Source organism: Phymastichus coffea, unplaced genomic scaffold (assembly GCF_024137745.1).
Source record: "Phymastichus coffea isolate CEN01 unplaced genomic scaffold, Cenicafe_Pcof_1.1 PCOF00155, whole genome shotgun sequence".
NCBI classification, from domain to species: domain Eukaryota; kingdom Metazoa; phylum Arthropoda; class Insecta; order Hymenoptera; family Eulophidae; genus Phymastichus; species Phymastichus coffea.
In genome coordinates, this window is record NW_026706966.1 from 120,410 (window position 1) to 138,000 (window position 17,591).

The following is a 17,591-nucleotide window of genomic DNA, read 5'->3' on the forward strand; positions in this document are numbered from 1 at the left end:
ATATATCTTACAAAAAAAAATTAAAATCATTTTTTAATTCTTTTATACAACTATGTATTTTACATTCTCTTAAAGCCATTCGTTTAGAATCAAGTTTGTTTTCTTATACACCTTTTCCAATGAAATTTTTATATATCGCAAACAAGTGAAGGATAGAGAAAGAGAGAAACTCATGTCTCGGCGAACGATCTTTCTCTTGCAGTGTGTTGCACGTTGAGAATTGTCGGATTAGAACACCCTTTGTTATTGCGCTAGAAGTATTATGTAAGTTTGCACTTATAGGAAGAGACAAACGCGTGATGCTTTTGTCACAGGTTTTTTCTTTTATTTTTTAGTGTCGTTGTCTCTTATAGCACCCCCCTCCCCCCATTTCATGGTGGGCGATGCATTGTTGTTGATCAAATGTGTACTACACTTTTTTATATAGCTAATGGTGAACATGAGGTAACGAAGCTGTATGAAATACTAGTGATATAAGAATCTTATATAGTGTATGCTGAGAATTCATATAAAATGACTTGTTTAGTTAATTTTTACTATTTAACATTGTAACTTCTTGTGGACTGTGTCACATTTTTAATATTAAAAGTAATCCGCACATTTTTATTTGATTCTACTAACATTTTCGATTGAATAATAAATCGAAAAGTATTACGTGATAAAATGCATTAAATTTTGGCTAATGTTATAACTCAAAAGTTATATCAACAAAATTATATCAAGCATTTAGTTGTAGTGGTTTATAATAATGTTTAATTTAATATTCTAATCTTATGCGTTTATCGGTAAACCTAGGTTTTACTTCATTTACTATTTCTTTTCACGAAATCAATATTTCCAAGAAACTCGAAAAAAACTATTTTAAAGTGTACTTGATAAAAGAAATAGTTTGGTAAGGAACATTTTAAAATTTTTCAAAGTAATACTGAACATGTATTTAAATTTTTGTGTTGAATTATTGCATTTCTAGATGGATAGAAGCGGAAAATATACAAAAATTGTGGAAGAAACGGAAATAAGTAAGGAGTGTAAATTTGAGTGTAAAAAAGTGTATTATATAATTTGTAAATAATTATTATGCTTGGTTTAGTAATGGAAAACTTTTTAATTAATAAAATATTTGTTTTAGATGAAAAAGACGAGTATGAGATAACAGAAAAATAAGTAACTTGCCTTTCTCGGAATAAATTTATAGAAAAAGTCATGATTAACATATAAAAAATTTAATTTCTGTTATTGTAATAAAGTAATACTGCATCGATATGTAATGAATCAAATTATGTAGGAATAAACAGTCTTCATTAATTTTAACATGTTTATTTTAACATGAAAAAAAAGTTGATTATACTACATTCCAAATATTTTTATTCTTTATGTATTAGCCACTAGCAAATAATATTGAAAAATGTCAAAAACGTGTTGTAAATCTGGAATTTGAAATAGCAGAGCGTCCTTGCTAGACACGTTGAAGAGAATCTAGAAGACACCAATTCCGTTTATTCAACTTAATAGAGATGACACTATATTGACCTGTAGTATAAAAGGAGTCTCTAAGAAGTATTTTAACTTGGTGTATGTAGTCGGTGCAAGCTGCTCGCTGAGCTCGTATTTTTCCAAACATAAAGTTGCCGAAATGAAATTTTTCATTCTATATTTATTGATTGGTATTATTAGTGTTTCGTCTGTAAGTTGTTATGTATGACGAATATTATTTTTTTGTACATAATTTTTCAAACAAAACAGTCAACTGGTAACACGCTCTAATATTTTATATAATAGTGAAAAAACAGTGAATGATTTTTTAGCATAGTGCTGAGGATGAATCTAAACCTAAGGGAGAGGTTAAAAAACTTCCGACAGAAGTGGAAGAATGTGCTCAGCAAGAAGGACTTAAAAATATACGTAAGAAATAATTGAATGTGTCTAACTACTACACAGAACATTAAAAATTTTAAGTGCAAACATTATCTCGATCGTCTTATGTTTTAGTTAATGAAATCAAGATTTTATTTTTTAAATAAATTTAAATTGTATTTCGCTTTTTTATTCATAGATGATGTTGAGGAGACTATAAAAAATAAAGATTACAACAATTTAACTCGAGAAATGCGTTGCTTTACGGCATGTGTTTTCAAAAAGCAAGGGCTGGTGAGTATAAAATTGATAGTTATTCGAATTACATTCTTTAAAATCAGTAAGTTTATCGAGTTAACTTTGAACTTTGATAATCATTAGATAGGACCTGATGGAACCGCACACAAAAATTTCCAGCGACCGGAAATAGCAAGGCATTGTAAAGACTTAAGTAAGAAGTTTTAGTAAACTAATATTTCAAGAGTTTCTTCAAATGTCAAAATTACGTTATTTATTCTTTGTTTTCACTCTCAAGGTGGAAAGGACGAATGTGAAATCGCTTATAAAATTGTTGTGTGCATGAACCGACCAGAATTTTTTGACGATTGAAGAAATTAATAGAAAATAAGTATGGCTACCAGTATGTCTTGATTACAATTTATGAAGAACAATCTTGAATACAATAATTATAAAGATTATGGATCTTGAAGCTTTCGTTCTGTACTGAATCATATTAGAATATTTAATTTATTGTAATTAACCATAGCGTATCAATTTCATAACTTCACAATTGACAGTTATCATTTAAAATATAAACTCAATTGAAATAATATATTATAATAGCTTAATTAAATGCTTCTTTTCAAAATGTTAATGTAGCTAAATTATTTTCCTTATCGTAAATTTTATAGTGAAAGTTCTATATTAACATTCTCATTGGAATATGAATATAAGAAAAACAGAAAAAGCATTATTGAAATTACCAGGAAGGACAGGTTGACAAGTCGAAAAATTATCTAATCTACGGTCAAGATCAGAAGTGCTACAACACATTTGCTCGTATAAAAGGGAGTGCTAAACGTACGTTGAAAACGAACGTTCAAAGTGAGTAAGTTACAGAGATTTTACAAGTTAGTAGTGTGAATATATATAACATGCATGTTTTATTTATCGTTTTCATAACAACCTGCGTCATTACAGTTGTCTCTGTGAGTAGTTACAATGTATAATACATTCATTGCATCTTCGTTATGATCTATATTAAAAAAGAAACCGGAAGATTATACCAAGAATATTGCGTACTCAATAGAATTAATTATGTTTTTCAATATATATAAAGTTCTTAATAAGTGATTTCTTAATTCTTCATTAAAAATGTCTATAATGTAATCATACATAAATTTAAATCAAACTTCTGAGAAGAATATTTGTATAAGGAATATGATATTTTAGAGTAATGACGATGTGTCGAAAATTGGCAAAGGAAAGGAAAAGCCGAAGCAACTAAACGAGGTGTGTGCTCAAGAAAATGGATTTAACTTAAGTGAGTTATGAATTAGAAGTGATATTCAGTTACACATAGAAATATTTTTATGATTTATTTGTTATTCCAGAAGCAATGTATCACGAAATAGCAACGCATAAGCATTTTGTGCCGACCCAGCCAATACGTTGTTTTGTCTTTTGTATGTATAAGAGAATTGGACTTGTAAGTGATAAGAATGATATTTCATAGATTAGCATTGAAACTGAATTTTAGTCGCCGAAACAATTTCCACATATAAATCATTTTAAATTTTTAAATATCTATATGTAGATGAACGAGGATACATCGTTAACTCAAAAGTTTTACGACACCGAAGGTGCACACAAATGCACGCACATAAGTAAATTTATTATAAGTTTAATCGATAAAATATACGATATTTATTAACGACGTGATATAATGCATTTTAATATTGTAGGTGGCAATGATGAATGTGATACTGCCTACAAAATAATGGAATGTGTAACTAAACATGAAATATGGTTTAAAGTAGACTATTAATCGTGGAGTTCCATTTATTATTCAATACCTTAATTGTTACTTGTGAAAATATAAAAATATTCTAGTGTAATGGAACATAAGTTATTCACTTACATCTTCTGTAATTATAAGTATTACTATAAATATCGATAATGCATTTGTCATAATATACGAGCCTTGTACTAAACAAAAAAATTATATTTGCACACATGAAAGAATGTAAATTTATTATGATCTATTGTTGGACAATAAGAATTTCAAAATATCATTTGCACTGAGGAAAATTATCTTGTGCGGAATATCTGACCATATACATGACTCAAGCCAACGGGTTTTGCCTTTGTGATGCAAATGTATGTTGGAAATAAAATAACTAAAACACTCTTTCAGATCACTTACGCTTATCTAGAAAGATGTAATTTGCAATAAAGTTGATTTCAAAACTATTTTCATAAAATTATTACAAAAAAATTTTGCTAATAAATGATTACATTGCATAAATATGATTAACCCACACTGTAATGACACGTAATAATATAGATTCCTTCGGTAATGTTAATTTAAAATAATTTTCGTATCTAAAATAGAAAGTCTAATAGAAAATAATATGCGCACGAAAAAAGTGTCGACATTAAAACGACTGAGAATTATATGTCATATGCTCAAGAAATTATCTAATTCATGCTCAAGAGCAGGACTTGCACAAATTGATCGCATAAAAGGTATAGCACTAAACGTACTAGGAAACTCACGTTCAGACTAGTGCTGTCATAAGCGCGGACCTTGATAGTGTAAATTTACTATGAAAATTTTAAGAGTATTCTGCGTTATACTCTGCTTTGTCGGTGTTTATTCGATGATTATTTTGATTATTAAAAGAGCTTCACTCGTTATTTTTCAATTATTTTGTTTTCATATGATCTTTTGACGTAAAGCATATAATTTACTGCAATCATCACTTTAAATTATGTATGAACAAAAAAACTCGAATAATGAAACCTTTAAATTCTGTTTACTATAAAACTTCTCTCAAGAACGAAAATTGTATGCAATACTGTTTGACTTTGAGTTTGCTGCTAAAAGAAGTTAGCAAATCAGATTTGTTTGTTATGAATCGAAGAAATGACTCTAACATGTATTATCAATTTTGAGGATGACACTCGAGAAAATCAGAAAGTTGACGTAGAGAAAGAACAACGGGGACAATGAAGAATGTGCTACTAAACACGAAATCAATTTAAGTGAGTAATACCAAGAGAAGGTATTTTTAAGACTATAAGCAGATCTAACCGTACAATTATATTTTAGAAGAGATGTTTCGCCACATGAAAACAAACAAAGATTTCGCTCCATCTCGATCGATGCCTGCTTGCTTGAGAAAAGTGGATTTGTGAGTATTATTTAATTACTATAATTTTATTATTATATTAAACGCATTCACGAACTAAAAGTAATTCGAACGTTATCAAAAGAATCCCGATGAATCCCTGACAAGAAAATTTAACGATTCTACAAGTGCTCATTGGTGTGAAAATTTAATTAGGTTCAGCTACAGTGTCATTTAGTAAAAGGTATTTAATAGTTATTCTGAGATGATTCATTTTTTAGCTGAGCGGAATAAGTGTGATGCTGCTTAAAAAATTATATTGCTATGTATCACATAAAATTAATTTTAATGAAGCATTAAGAGCAATATTACTTCGTATATATGCGCTACATATTATTTGATAAAGTTCCAAAATAAAAACATGATTATTTGTATGTCTATCTACGTTGGAAAAGTATAATTTTTTAATCAAACAAATCTTATAGAAACATGCAGTTTTTCATTTTTATCATAAGAAAATATTATTTGCCTGAAAAACTTGAAAATGTATTTACATTTAAAAATTTTACCGTCATTGACCGTGACAGAACGCGACACATGACGTTACGAACTCATCGGCGAATATTTCAACCAATGGAAATAATCGAACACGAGGCACGCCAGTCGCATAGTCGAGTTTGAAAAAAAGGAAGCGAAGCCAGAACCACCGCTGAGATGAGCGTCATCGACCGTTACATACAACAGTGTTAAAGAAGTGAAGGGGTGCAACCGCGAACTCAGATAATCAATGTGATTCGCCTATCGTAAAATATTCAAATTTATTTTTAAAGTGCAGGTCGACATAAGAACAATAATATTGCACGATTATCGTGCCAATTGTTACTGGAAAAATGGCTTGTCTCAGAAAAATGGAGGTTATTTAAACCATGCTTATATTTACTTTAATTCGTTTTGTTGTCATTGCTTTTCCCGCGTTATACTCCGTTTACTACATTTAAAAAATCATTCAACATTAGAAGGCAATACGATTCGTTCTGTCATCGCTCATCGGTTATATATTTTTTCTATTTTAACTGATAAATCACAAATGTTTTTAAGCTAATAAAACGAACCTTCATGCAAATGAAATTTATCGCTTCATGCGTCATCTTTCAATTTTTGCTAGTTAGATTGTTATATTTAGGCTGTCGTTTCTATTCTTTCCTTCTACATTTTTTAAATGAGCTTAAATTAAAGTAATTAGTATTTATTTGTATCATATTAATAGTATATTAGTTACATTTGAAATCTTGAACATTGAAACTTATTTATATGGCCAGTGTTCTGTACCATTTGTAACATCTATACCATAATAATTTTATAAACATATCTAAATATTATAAAGCTTTATATTTTACATGTCATATATATTTTTTAAACAAATTTTCATTCACCACCTGTGACAAATAAACTAGACAAACCGGATTCTTGAAAAAATTGAAATGGAGGTTCAAATGGAAAATAAGAAGAAAGAGTTAAAAGAAATACGTGAACAAAAGAAAAAATTACTTGAACTCCAAGATAAAACGGAATCAAACTACAGGATGACTTCTAATTTAGAAACACAGCTGGAAAATACTACTAAAAGATTAGATATAGCCAATAAAGAACGAGATAAATTTGAAAAGGAATTAGTTAATACAAAATCAGAATTAGCTGGAGTTAAACGGACTCTTGGTAAGTTATAATGCAACAAAAATTTTCTATACAATACATAATATCTATTATAGATTTATAATTATTTATAATACATCACTATACAAAATTAATTGTAATACTTTCTGTAGACTTAGAGCGTCAAGAAAGGAGAGAATTAGAGACCAAAGCTTTGAATCTAATCAAAAGTGCAAAAAAAAAGTGGGAAAATGCAGAGAAAGATAAAATTAATCAACTGAATAAACATATTGAAAGTCAAACTGTACGAATCACAGAACTGTGCACGAGCAACAATGAGATGAGTTCCAGGTTACAGAGAATAGAGACAGAACTTGAAACTGCAAATGCAGAACTTCATAAATTGAGAGTCTTTGAAGTATGTATTCTGTTATTTAAATTTTCAATATCTGAATCAATCAAAAAAATTCTACTTAATTATATTTATTTTTTACAGGTACAATATAAAGAATCACTGAATAAAATGCGTGAAATAAATAGACAGAGTGCTGTAGGTGTAGAAAATAAACTGGAACAAATATCAACAAGAGCTCATAATCAAATAGCTGAGCTTAGAACTAAATTAGAATTAGAAACATCAAAGAACATAGATTTAGAAGGAAAATTAAGAAATGAACAGGACTCTAGCCTTTGTCGACAATCCAGGTTGAATGTAGCTTTAGAGTTAGCTCAGAACGAACTGAAGGACTGTCATGAACAGTTGAGGAGCTTAAAAGCCACTATTCCTGCAAGAGATGCTGAAATCGAAACACTCAAACACCAACTTCAGGAGAAGTCCAAGCAGTTGGAAAATGCCAGTAATATGGAACAACTGGTTGTTACTTTACAAGAGCAACTTGATAAGTTGAAAATAGAAAATGATCAATTAAAACAGCATCTAGAGGTATAATTTTTTTATTATTATGAAAATAGTGATTGAATACATTTGTAATTTACCTATGACAAATTTCTTTAAGTCCACAAAATCCGATTTACATGAGACTATGATCAATTTGGAAGTAAATGAAGCATTAGCTGCTAATTTGGAAAGAGCAAATCAAGACAAAGATGTTTTGGAAAAAAGATTGAAATCGACTCTCCAAAAAGAAGGTTGGTTGAATTGCATAAAAATTTATTATATTTAGACATTATACCATAAAAGGGTTACTTAAACATTACATTTGCATCTCACTAACGTCATTAGTACAATTTTCATTAATTAAATACAACAACTATTTCAGAGGAACAGGGTCGCAAGGTTGGTAACCTGGAGGAGTTGGTTCGTCGTTTCGAGAAGAGCGTGATGAAGCTCGAAGCAGAGAACGCTAGTTTGAAAACAAGCCATCAACAACAGTCGCGTGCATCATTGAATCGCCGTTCAGGTACTTCAATCGAGGACACCGTGAGAATGTCAAGTCTTGAGCAACAAATTGAAAGTCTTGAATCGCAACTCAAGACTATTCGCGAAAATGCAGAAGCTGATCGTCAAGCAGCTAAGCAAGCTCAATTAAATCTTTGGAAAAAAGAGAAGGAATTGTCGGATGCAAATCTTGATAAGAGGATAGCAACGAGAGAAGCCAAAACTGCCGAAGAAAAGGTAAAGAAATTACAAGAGGAGAAACAAAAGCTGATGGAAAGACTAAATAGTAAAATCAAAGACGAGGAGGATAAGATGAAAAAAATGGTAAAGGAGCTCGAAGAAATTAAGAAATCATTGAGTGAGGCTACTAAAGATGCTACTAGAAACAAATTACAGGCCGACTCGGCTCAAAAGGTACATATTTGTCCATTTATTATAAATCTAACATTAAATAACAACTCTTCACAATTTAGAGAAAGTATCGTTTCAAATACTCTACTTTGAAAAATATTTTGAATCGTAATATGAATGGCCTCAAATGAACCAGGTCCATTCATTTATCACTTAACTAATAATCAAAATTCACTTATAGGCGTTAACGCAAGCTAACAAACAGATTGAAGAGCTACAGAGTTCGAGTGCGGCATTACGTCGCGAATTTGATTCCACTCGTAAGCAGCTGCGAAACAGCCAAGATCGCGTGGACTCAATAAACGTAGAAAAAGAACGCTTGTCGCTACAAGTATCCAAGCTAAAGGAAGAGAATCGCGAATTGGAATCAAAACTTGAGAAGTTACAACGTGAAGAAAATAGTTATCAAGTGAACATTGATCTCTTGAAGGAAACCTGTACAGTACTTGAGGAACAACTAAATGATTATGAGAAGTTAACCAGCAATCACGAGACACGTGAGAATACACTTATTCAAGAAAAGATGAAGTTGCAGAAGGATCTCGAAGTTGTTGAAGGCAAATTGCGTGAAGCTAACGCTTCGTTGGCCGAAGAAAAAGCTACGCGACTTTTTGCTGAAAGAGCTATTGAGAGGCTTGAGTCCGAGGCCAGTGATGTCGAGGAAGAGAGGAATGGTCTTGTACAACAACGTGATCAGTATAAAAAGCTGACTCAGCAGCTTGGAAAACAGGTACAAGATTTAATTGAAATACTGTTAACTTTATATGTAAATTATACATATTGATTATTCCTACTTTGTTAATAGGTTGCGGAGTTGCAACAAAATTGTGGAGGACTCGAGTGCGAGTTGTCGGAAACAAAAAGAAATTTGGAGATGTCGAAGGCAGAAGCAAGAATTGTTAAGGAGGAATGCACGCAGCATCTTACGCGATTACATGAGATGAAAGAGATGAATGAGCACCTTAGTGCTGAACTTCAGAGTACGGTTGATCAAGGACAAGAGTGGAGGTCGAGAGTTATCGAATTAGGTGAGGCTAAGTTTTTACAATATGAAAAAAGTTTCAATAGAAGTTAAAATAAAAATGATTTTAACATTTCTTTTACTATGAACAGAGGAAGTATTAGAAGAAATGCGTCAATTCTATCAAGAGCGAGAAATGAAGGCAGGTAGCACTTGTCAGCAGCAGACTAAATTGATCGACTTTCTGCAGATGAAATTAGAAGAAGTTTCTACGAGTAAGAAAAAGAAGACTGTTTGCGATAAGATCTTCGGCTCTAAGCAGAAGGAAAATATACCACCTATCAATTCCAATGCAATGCCAGTTGGTTATCGTGAATTGGAAAACCAATTAGGTAAATAGCTGTATCTATCTCACACGTGGTTCTTTATTAATAATATTCGATTATATCAACACTGTTTTATAATTTTAGAATGCGAGCGAGCTAAAGTCAAAACCTTGACCGAGCAACTTCTGGCAATCAAAGCAACTCGTGCAACTAGTCCACGTCCGATTTCAAATCCAGCTTCTCCAGAAAAATATCCGGTTAATGCCGAGACTTTAGTATCAACTCAAAGAATGCGTCACAACATACCTCACCGTTTCAACGTAAGTCTACCGATGAGAGCAGGTAAATGCGCTGCTTGTCTCGAGTCTATACAATTTGGAAAAAAAGCTGCCATATGCGCCGAATGCCAAATTATGGCACATCTCAAGTGCTCGGTTTCGGTACCAGCAAATTGTGGATTACCCGGTGGATTCGCTCGACACTTGCACAAGGAGTCTAGTACTGATAGCCTGTCAAGTTTTGGTGGCAGTGTGCAGACTCTTGCAATTGACGAGCCAGATCATATTCCTGAAAGGGTGAGTTTTTATAGTGATGATTGTTGTCGTCTACTAAGTTGGACATATTTTCACGGTATTTTCTAGCTTTCTCATACGAAATTTCTCACAAGTATAGCACAACTATCTATTTGTAGGCTTCTCACTTTTACACATCTAAAAAATCTTTTCTGATATATTGTGTTTTATAAATCTGTCGTTTAATTATTGCAAATTGATGTTTAAGTATATTAACAAGAAATAGATATGAAATTACATATTTTGTAATACAGGATACGGATTGTACACGCAAACCAACAAACGGTGAGATTTTGATGGAAAGCTGGGTAAAACTACCTGGTCGAGCGAAAGCATCGTGGGATCGTAAATACCTGCGTCTCGAGGGTTCCTGTTTGTGTACTTATGAACACCAACCAAGTCCCGGAATGTCATCGATATCTCAGCTCGATCTCACCGAGAAAGATGGCTTTATCATCTGTGAAAACGTGACCCAACCAGAAGTACCAAGCACAGCTAAAAGTGATATGCCTTTCATATTCAGAATAGAGTCTAAATCACCAACTACCTGTTGGCCAAGCTCAAGACTTGATATTATGGCACTTAGTCAGATCGACAAAAAGGATTGGCTGAAAGCTCTTAAGACATATTCCAATCTATCAACTAAGATTGAAAAATTTCAAACTATTATGAAGCTTGAAAAGAATCAGGTTAGTAATTCATGTCAATTCAAAATATTTTAATGATGTAAATGATAATTTAAATCTAATGCTTTACTCTGAAAAAAAAAAATAGTTTAAGCGATTTGCATATATCACGCGAGAAGACGAATAATAGATTAGATTTATGTTAAAATTTCTTAACGTAGTGAAAACAGATTTTACAGAGTCAGTATAAATAATCAAGTTAAATTATTATTTGACATTCTAATGGCTATTAATTTAATCATTAGTTTGTTATTTTTCACTGACATGATTTGTAACGCCAAAATAAAAAAAATTATTATTTTCATGAAAAAAAACGTTGCATCATACTAATAAGATCAAAAACTAACAAAATACTCTTTCAAACAGCTGGACATTAATACAGTAGTCGAGCTTGAAGATGAAAATATACTCTTGTTTGGTGCTGAGGAAGGATTATTTTCATTTAGAGTTGGTCGATCACGGTGTCTAACCATTATTCGTGGTGTAAAAAAAGTTTACCAACTTACATTACATTCTCAACTTGGCATCGCACTCATGATCGCTGGCGAAGATCATGAACTAGTCTTATGTGATCTGCGACAATTAAAAAATAATGCTTTAGCCGCTGAATGCTCAAGACCAGCCATCAATACTAGATCTGTACTGACTGGTTCTGAGAGCTGTCATCTCTATCAGATCCAAGGAGAACTTCTTTGTGCTGCTACTGTTAGTCAAATCATGTGAGTACTAAGCGAATATTCAACAAAACAGTGTAATAACAGTGTCTCTAATGAAGATTAAAAATGTTTGCTTTTTTTAATTTCAGATTACTTAGATGGGTCGTGACCGAAGATAATGGTGAATTTATCAGTGTTAGAGAATTTGAAACGCAAGAGCCTTGTGGTTGTGCTCTATTTACGGAAAATCGTTTGATTGTGGGATGTCACAAATTCTTCAAAATCGACGTCAACAATTATTCAATTGATGGTACGCTCACTGTTAATTAAACTATTATTATATTATCAATAAATCTAATCTAGTATTTATTTCAGATTTTCCAGAAGATGATAATCTATTAAAAACAACTTTGAATGGTGTGGCAAAACTTGGTATTTTCCCAGTACATGTACTTAATGTCTCAAACAATTCACATAAATTGGAATTTTTACTGTGTTATAACGAGTTTGGCGTATTCGTCAATGAAAGTGGTAAAAGAACTCGTGGCGTTGATCCCAGTTGGAGTCATTTGCCGTTCGCTTTCGGTAAAAAAAATACTATTTCTCTATAAAAAATTTCTAATTTATCATGTTAAACTATATATTAAATATATATTATTTGTTTGTTCAAAATATTGTGATTTTAGCTTACTGCAAGCCTTATATTTTCATTGTACACTTCTCGTCAGTTGAAATTATAAAACTTGACGCTAACTCATACAAATCGATCTCAGTGAATCCAGAAAGGCGTCTCATAGAATTGAGTAATCCTAGATATTTAGGATTAGCAGCAACTCGAGGAATATATGTGTCGGCGACAAATTCAATTTTAGAAGTATTAAAAATTGAAGGATTTTCGACTTTACAAAATTTCAGCGATAGCCTCACTAGTCTTAACACATTGTAAGTGTATTCAGGCTATTATAATCAACATTAGAAACGTAAATGACCGATTTTTTTGCCACTTAATATAAACATTGTCTATATAGTAGTGAACTTCAATATGAAATTTTAAACTATTATGATGAGTAAGTCAAATTTTACAAGTAATACAACAATTTTTCAAAACTTCACACTTTTGCAATCATTAAAGCTATTGATATCTGTTTTTTTATACTTGTAAAACTATGAACTATTAAAGTTGTTGTAAAAATATTTTTTTAACAACATTCAAAAAGCTATTAATTTTTATTATCTTATTATAGATATTATCAATATCTATACCAAGTTTCAAGAAAATCGATCTTCTATGCTTCTGGAGTTGATCGTAGAAGAATACATATTTTGACATTAATTTCTTAGTTTATTACTAATTTTATTGTTAATATGAATCGTATATATTTATATATTACTTTTAGAGTTGAGAATGACGACACAACATCAGAATTCAGCTTTACTTCTAGCCTGATGGAAGTTCTAGATGGGAAGAAAGTGCACTTTGCCAGCAATTCATGAAATTGTTAATAATTGTCGTATAAGTGCCTATTGATATATAAGATAATATATATCTATTGGATGATTTTATTAGGATAGTGTAGATTATGGCCTTCTCTTGTCAAATTAATTACTTAGGACCAATTGAATTTTGTTAAAATGACTTGAATAGATAGAGTATTGATTTAGTCTATGTAATTATACTTTTTGTAATTTTTCTTCTAAAACTTTCTTGAATAGAGAATAACAGTTATGTATGTAATTCATTATCAAAGAGTGTTGTTTTGGTTTTGCTTATTTACTTAAAAGAATTTATTTTTTGCTTAATATCTTTTTTTTATAGGATAATATTTGGCAGCAATTCTTACAGAACTTTGAAGAAAATAGTATGAAACATTTTAAATTATTATTATATCATAATACAGATATTATAGGTTGTATACGTAAAAAGTACAAGTTTGAGAAATTATTAAATTCCTAATACAAAATCTGTACGGATAAATAAGTTTGTTGTAGTATGTACAAGTATTATAAAGCATTAATTTCATAAAATCAACTCTTAGTAACATTTGATTGATATCAAAAGATAAATATTGTATATTGAACAATTTTGTTTGTATTACAATAAAACGTACATAACATTTTCTCTTCTGAAAATATCTATTAAATAGTAACAATACGTACGAATTGATTTATTCTATCTATGGAATATAAGTAACAGGATATTTATTCGAAATGTAGAATGTATGTAGACAATAACAATTTGTGGCATTAGATTCGTATGGCTTGAGCAACTGAACATGAAAGAAATTCCCATGCCGTTTAGCTTTTGCAAAACATAAGCAAGTTTAGTTGCAAAGTGGAAAACTTTTATCAAATAAATTTTTTACGGACGTAAATTATTTTAATAAAATTTTATTAAAAAATGCATCACACTATTTCTAATGTTATTACGAATAGTGCTGTTTTTAAATATTTTGAAAATATGGCATGAATTAACAAGCAACGCTTACGCTGAAGACTTCCTTAATATATACATCTATTGAGTCTGTAGAATGTGCTTTAGTTTTGCGAAATTTCGTTTGTGTAATGTAAACAATTCTTTGAATGATTTCCTTTTGATAAACTTCTCTTGTGCGTCTATGGCTGAAAATGTTATATTCATTCCTATAAGATAATTCATTATTATACGATTTTAAATTTACAATGAACTTAAATCGCGCTTACGCAGTTAAACGTTTGGGTGACGTATCAAATCGCGAACGCGATTGTGTTGTAAAACGACTTATACATTTTTTATAAGCGTGCGAACTTTGCTTATTGTCGTACGTGGATTCATCAGACATTTTTTCCACTTTTTTGCGAGAATAAATTGTAAAAAAAATCATACATAATTCGTGTAAATATGCTTTTTTAATTAGAGTTAAAGCGTGAAGAATGTGTGAATACATTTCGCTGTATGGGAAATGGAGATTAAAAATATTATTATTGAAAGTCGTGCGCAAATAAAAGTTGCACGTGAAATTCAATTTTATTCTTGTAAAAATGAAACTTGGAATATCTACCATGATGCTTGAAGCGAAATATGGTAAAACAGAGATATGTTTTAATCAAGAAACCTGTGTCGATTAACATCATTGACCTGGATAGAGAGATTTGTTGAAAATGGTGCATAGGTGACCAATTTTCAGCACCATTTAGTTGTGATAGATATTGTTTTTCAAATCGTTATAAAAACCTAAGTATTCGATGACGTATAAAGACAATATTATTATGCAATCATGATGCAAAGAATGATTGTAATGTTCGCTTTTATAAAGGATATTAATCCATTAAATTTGCTGTAATAAAATAAAAAGATTATTTATTCTAATGAAGAAATTTTGTTGATAACTAAGAATTTTTTCCTCGAGTTGAGAGATAAACGTTTTGGAATTTGCCGCATTCTTCAAGAAATGCTCTTGTTACTTATGTACATGAAAATGCTTACATAAAAACAAAAGCACACCGTTCACGGTAATTGAACTTTGAATCACTATGTATTTCAAGTGTCAAGTACTTCATAAAAAAACACGATGTACATTACGATACTTTTATTGACAGCAGGTGAGCTAGTATGCAAAGTTCGACGTTTCCGCCAGTTTGCAAGCATATGATGTCCAGTACGTGGAAAGTTCATTGACTTTTTAAATTAAGTACCTATTGTCTGTAATATCAGAGTTTGTTTCGACAATCAATGTCTGCAACACATCTTACCCTTGAAGATATTATCTAACCAAAGTTTCCGGCAAAATCAATACGCAATTGACGATTTGTTTCACTATAACTCTTATTTGAAATAATAACACTACGATAAGCGTTTCGCAAATATGATTGTCAAACAACAATTTTTAAGCTTAAATATGCCCCTTGCTCGGATTATGAAAAATGGATTCAGCTTATTGTTTACTTCAACTCGCCATCATACGCACAAATTTCTATTTCCATCGCTGATACAAAAATTTGAATAATAATACAATGAAATTCTAATGGTGCTTTATGAATCGTCGTTGCAACTTTCATGAATAACCGCTAATGTTGGTGAATAAACATGAATAAACACACACAAGAATTAATATATTGAATATTCACAAAACATCAAAACTATATCTCCAAATATTTTTTAAAAGTGAAATTTTTATAATAAAGCAGAGTATTATTAGTTTCAGTTGGATATACAGGCCAATCGGATTGTTATTCCACTATTGAACTGCACTAAAAGACAATTATTATTCAAACTTGAACTTTAGCACGAAATATTAATAGCTAAAGAAAATGCAACTATAATAAAAAAAGAATTTGGAATTTCGTATCTTTATTCCATTGTCTGATTTCCATTACAAATCTTTTCTAAAATTAATTGAGATAATAAAATCCTGAAATACAATCATTACGTCTCACATATAATCGTCTGTTCATCAAACATTTATCTAATGCACTTGATTTTGACGATGGCGAATGAAAAAATGGATTTTTCTTGCGTCCAAACATTTATGTTTGTGAGAAAATATCATAGGTCACTGCATATGTAGACACCTATTGGATTGCCACTACTTTTAGTACTGCAAATTCGACTCCATGCAATGTTGTTGATTACAAAAGATGGGTATTTAGCTATTATTAATTAATCTAATTAAATTCTATATGTTAAATGAATCGGCAATTGATTTTCACTATGACTTTTTACTATTAACTTTTATGCTTCAATATCCTACAGACATTAGCTTAGCATTTTGTTTAGGAAATAGCCTTAATAATACCTGCGACGACTTGGAAACATGTTGAAGTCAAGGGAAAACAATTAGATGTAGACTTACAAAAATTAATTGAAAGAAATGCAGTAAATAGAGTTTTTTCGTAGTTGTAATGTATGATGTTTATGCTATCATAATTCGAATGTGGGCTTCCCTTGATATTAATGGTGCTAATATAACAATGTTACCTAATGATATAGTTAAGATTGATTCTTGTTGTAAAGAATAATTATTAAATAAGATAGATTATTCGAAAGTATATGATGTATTAAAATTTATAAATACAATCTAAAGCTGAGCGTTAAATCAGCTAACCGAGGTTATTGTTATTGTTGTTGTAACCTCAAGAACTATGCCCATGTAGAACGGTGTACACTGAGTACCTGGACTCATTAGTCTTGGTTTCTTATAGTCATGAGTATGTAGTTTTCGAAAATGGTGTAGGAGGAGAAAGTTTTACACGCACCATAACTGGACCTACAGTTTAAGGTGGAATCCGAACTACCGAAATCACGGTAATAAACATATGTAAATTTCATTTCTAATAATCTCACATGCCCAGGACTCTGACCCACGACCTCTTGCACAGAAGCCTGGGCTCTTACCCATTTAGCTATCTTGATCCTTGATTTATTTTTGCTTAATATATTTTTTATTTATAGGAAAATCCATAAAGTTAGTGCGACGAAATATTGTTTCAGCTTCCTTCTTTTCTTTGAAAAAATACTCATTTTTTTATGAAAATAAACCATCAATTTTTAAGTAAAGAAAATAAATAATAAAAAAAGTAATCTTATGGCTGATACTGATCTGGCTGATACTGATCTGGCTGATAATGATGGCACGTAAAACCCCTAGAAATTTCTAAACGCACCTCTTACTGCAAGCACAAAAGATCATCCGATACCAGAAAGTGATAGTGTCAAGGATATTAGAAAACATGTCATTAACGCA

At 30.9% G+C, this 17,591-nt stretch overlaps 3 protein-coding genes across 5 annotated transcripts; all 3 read left to right on the forward strand.

Annotated features, from left to right (window-relative positions):
• The first annotated feature begins 1,560 nt into the window (after positions 1–1,560).
• LOC131672616 (general odorant-binding protein 56a-like) lies at positions 1,561–2,728 on the forward strand. The gene is made up of 5 exons (XM_058949964.1): positions 1,561–1,684; positions 1,806–1,902; positions 2,054–2,148; positions 2,236–2,305; positions 2,390–2,728. The coding sequence occupies exons 1-5, from the start codon at positions 1,634–1,636 to the stop codon at positions 2,461–2,463; spliced, it is 387 nt and encodes a 128-aa protein (XP_058805947.1). The 5' UTR covers positions 1,561–1,633; the 3' UTR covers positions 2,464–2,728.
• A 91-nt stretch (positions 2,729–2,819) lies between these two features.
• On the forward strand, positions 2,820–4,316 carry LOC131672615 (general odorant-binding protein 56a-like). 2 transcript variants are annotated; one of them, XM_058949963.1, is made up of 5 exons: positions 2,820–3,062; positions 3,307–3,397; positions 3,471–3,562; positions 3,671–3,740; positions 3,819–4,316. In XM_058949963.1, exons 1-5 carry the CDS (start codon positions 3,009–3,011, stop codon positions 3,899–3,901), a joined length of 390 nt encoding a protein of 129 aa, XP_058805946.1. In that variant the 5' UTR covers positions 2,820–3,008; the 3' UTR covers positions 3,902–4,316. The 2 variants fall into 2 exon arrangements, with proteins under 2 accessions (XP_058805946.1, XP_058805945.1); XM_058949962.1 differs by having other exon boundaries at positions 2,854–3,062; positions 3,468–3,562.
• A 485-nt stretch (positions 4,317–4,801) lies between these two features.
• Positions 4,802–13,538, forward strand: LOC131672608 (citron rho-interacting kinase-like). 2 transcript variants are annotated; one of them, XM_058949955.1, is made up of 18 exons: positions 4,802–4,965; positions 5,033–5,121; positions 5,189–5,270; positions 6,662–6,923; positions 7,034–7,278; positions 7,357–7,803; positions 7,877–8,009; positions 8,141–8,673; positions 8,852–9,400; positions 9,476–9,698; positions 9,784–10,023; positions 10,102–10,532; positions 10,784–11,218; positions 11,582–11,934; positions 12,021–12,181; positions 12,247–12,456; positions 12,558–12,813; positions 13,269–13,538. In XM_058949955.1, exons 4-18 carry the CDS (start codon positions 6,689–6,691, stop codon positions 13,363–13,365), a joined length of 4,548 nt encoding a protein of 1,515 aa, XP_058805938.1. In that variant the 5' UTR covers positions 4,802–4,965; positions 5,033–5,121; positions 5,189–5,270; positions 6,662–6,688; the 3' UTR covers positions 13,366–13,538. The 2 variants fall into 2 exon arrangements, with proteins under 2 accessions (XP_058805938.1, XP_058805937.1); XM_058949954.1 differs by lacking the exons at positions 4,802–4,965; positions 5,033–5,121; positions 5,189–5,270 and adding an exon at positions 5,906–6,121.
• Positions 13,539–17,591: the final 4,053 nt, after the last annotated feature.

Bases quoted from the DNA above. Each gene is read 5' to 3' on its own strand.
- LOC131672616 (XM_058949964.1), top strand. From the start codon at position 1,634: ATGAAATTTTTCATTCTATATTTATTGATTGGTATTATTAGTGTTTCG. The intron at 1,685-1,805 runs GTAAGTTGTTAT...ATGATTTTTTAG, and splicing joins GTATTATTAGTGTTTCGTCT to CATAGTGCTGAGGATGAATC. The intron at 1,903-2,053 runs GTAAGAAATAAT...TTTTATTCATAG, and splicing joins AGAAGGACTTAAAAATATAC to ATGATGTTGAGGAGACTATA.
- LOC131672615 (XM_058949962.1), top strand. From the start codon at position 3,009: ATGCATGTTTTATTTATCGTTTTCATAACAACCTGCGTCATTACAGTT. The intron at 3,063-3,306 runs GTGAGTAGTTAC...ATGATATTTTAG, and splicing joins GCGTCATTACAGTTGTCTCT to AGTAATGACGATGTGTCGAA. The intron at 3,563-3,670 runs GTAAGTGATAAG...ATCTATATGTAG, and splicing joins TGTATAAGAGAATTGGACTT to ATGAACGAGGATACATCGTT.
- LOC131672608 (XM_058949954.1), top strand. From the start codon at position 6,098: ATGGCTTGTCTCAGAAAAATGGAG. The intron at 6,924-7,033 runs GTAAGTTATAAT...TACTTTCTGTAG, and splicing joins TGGAGTTAAACGGACTCTTG to ACTTAGAGCGTCAAGAAAGG. The intron at 9,699-9,783 runs GTGAGGCTAAGT...TACTATGAACAG, and splicing joins GTCGAGAGTTATCGAATTAG to AGGAAGTATTAGAAGAAATG.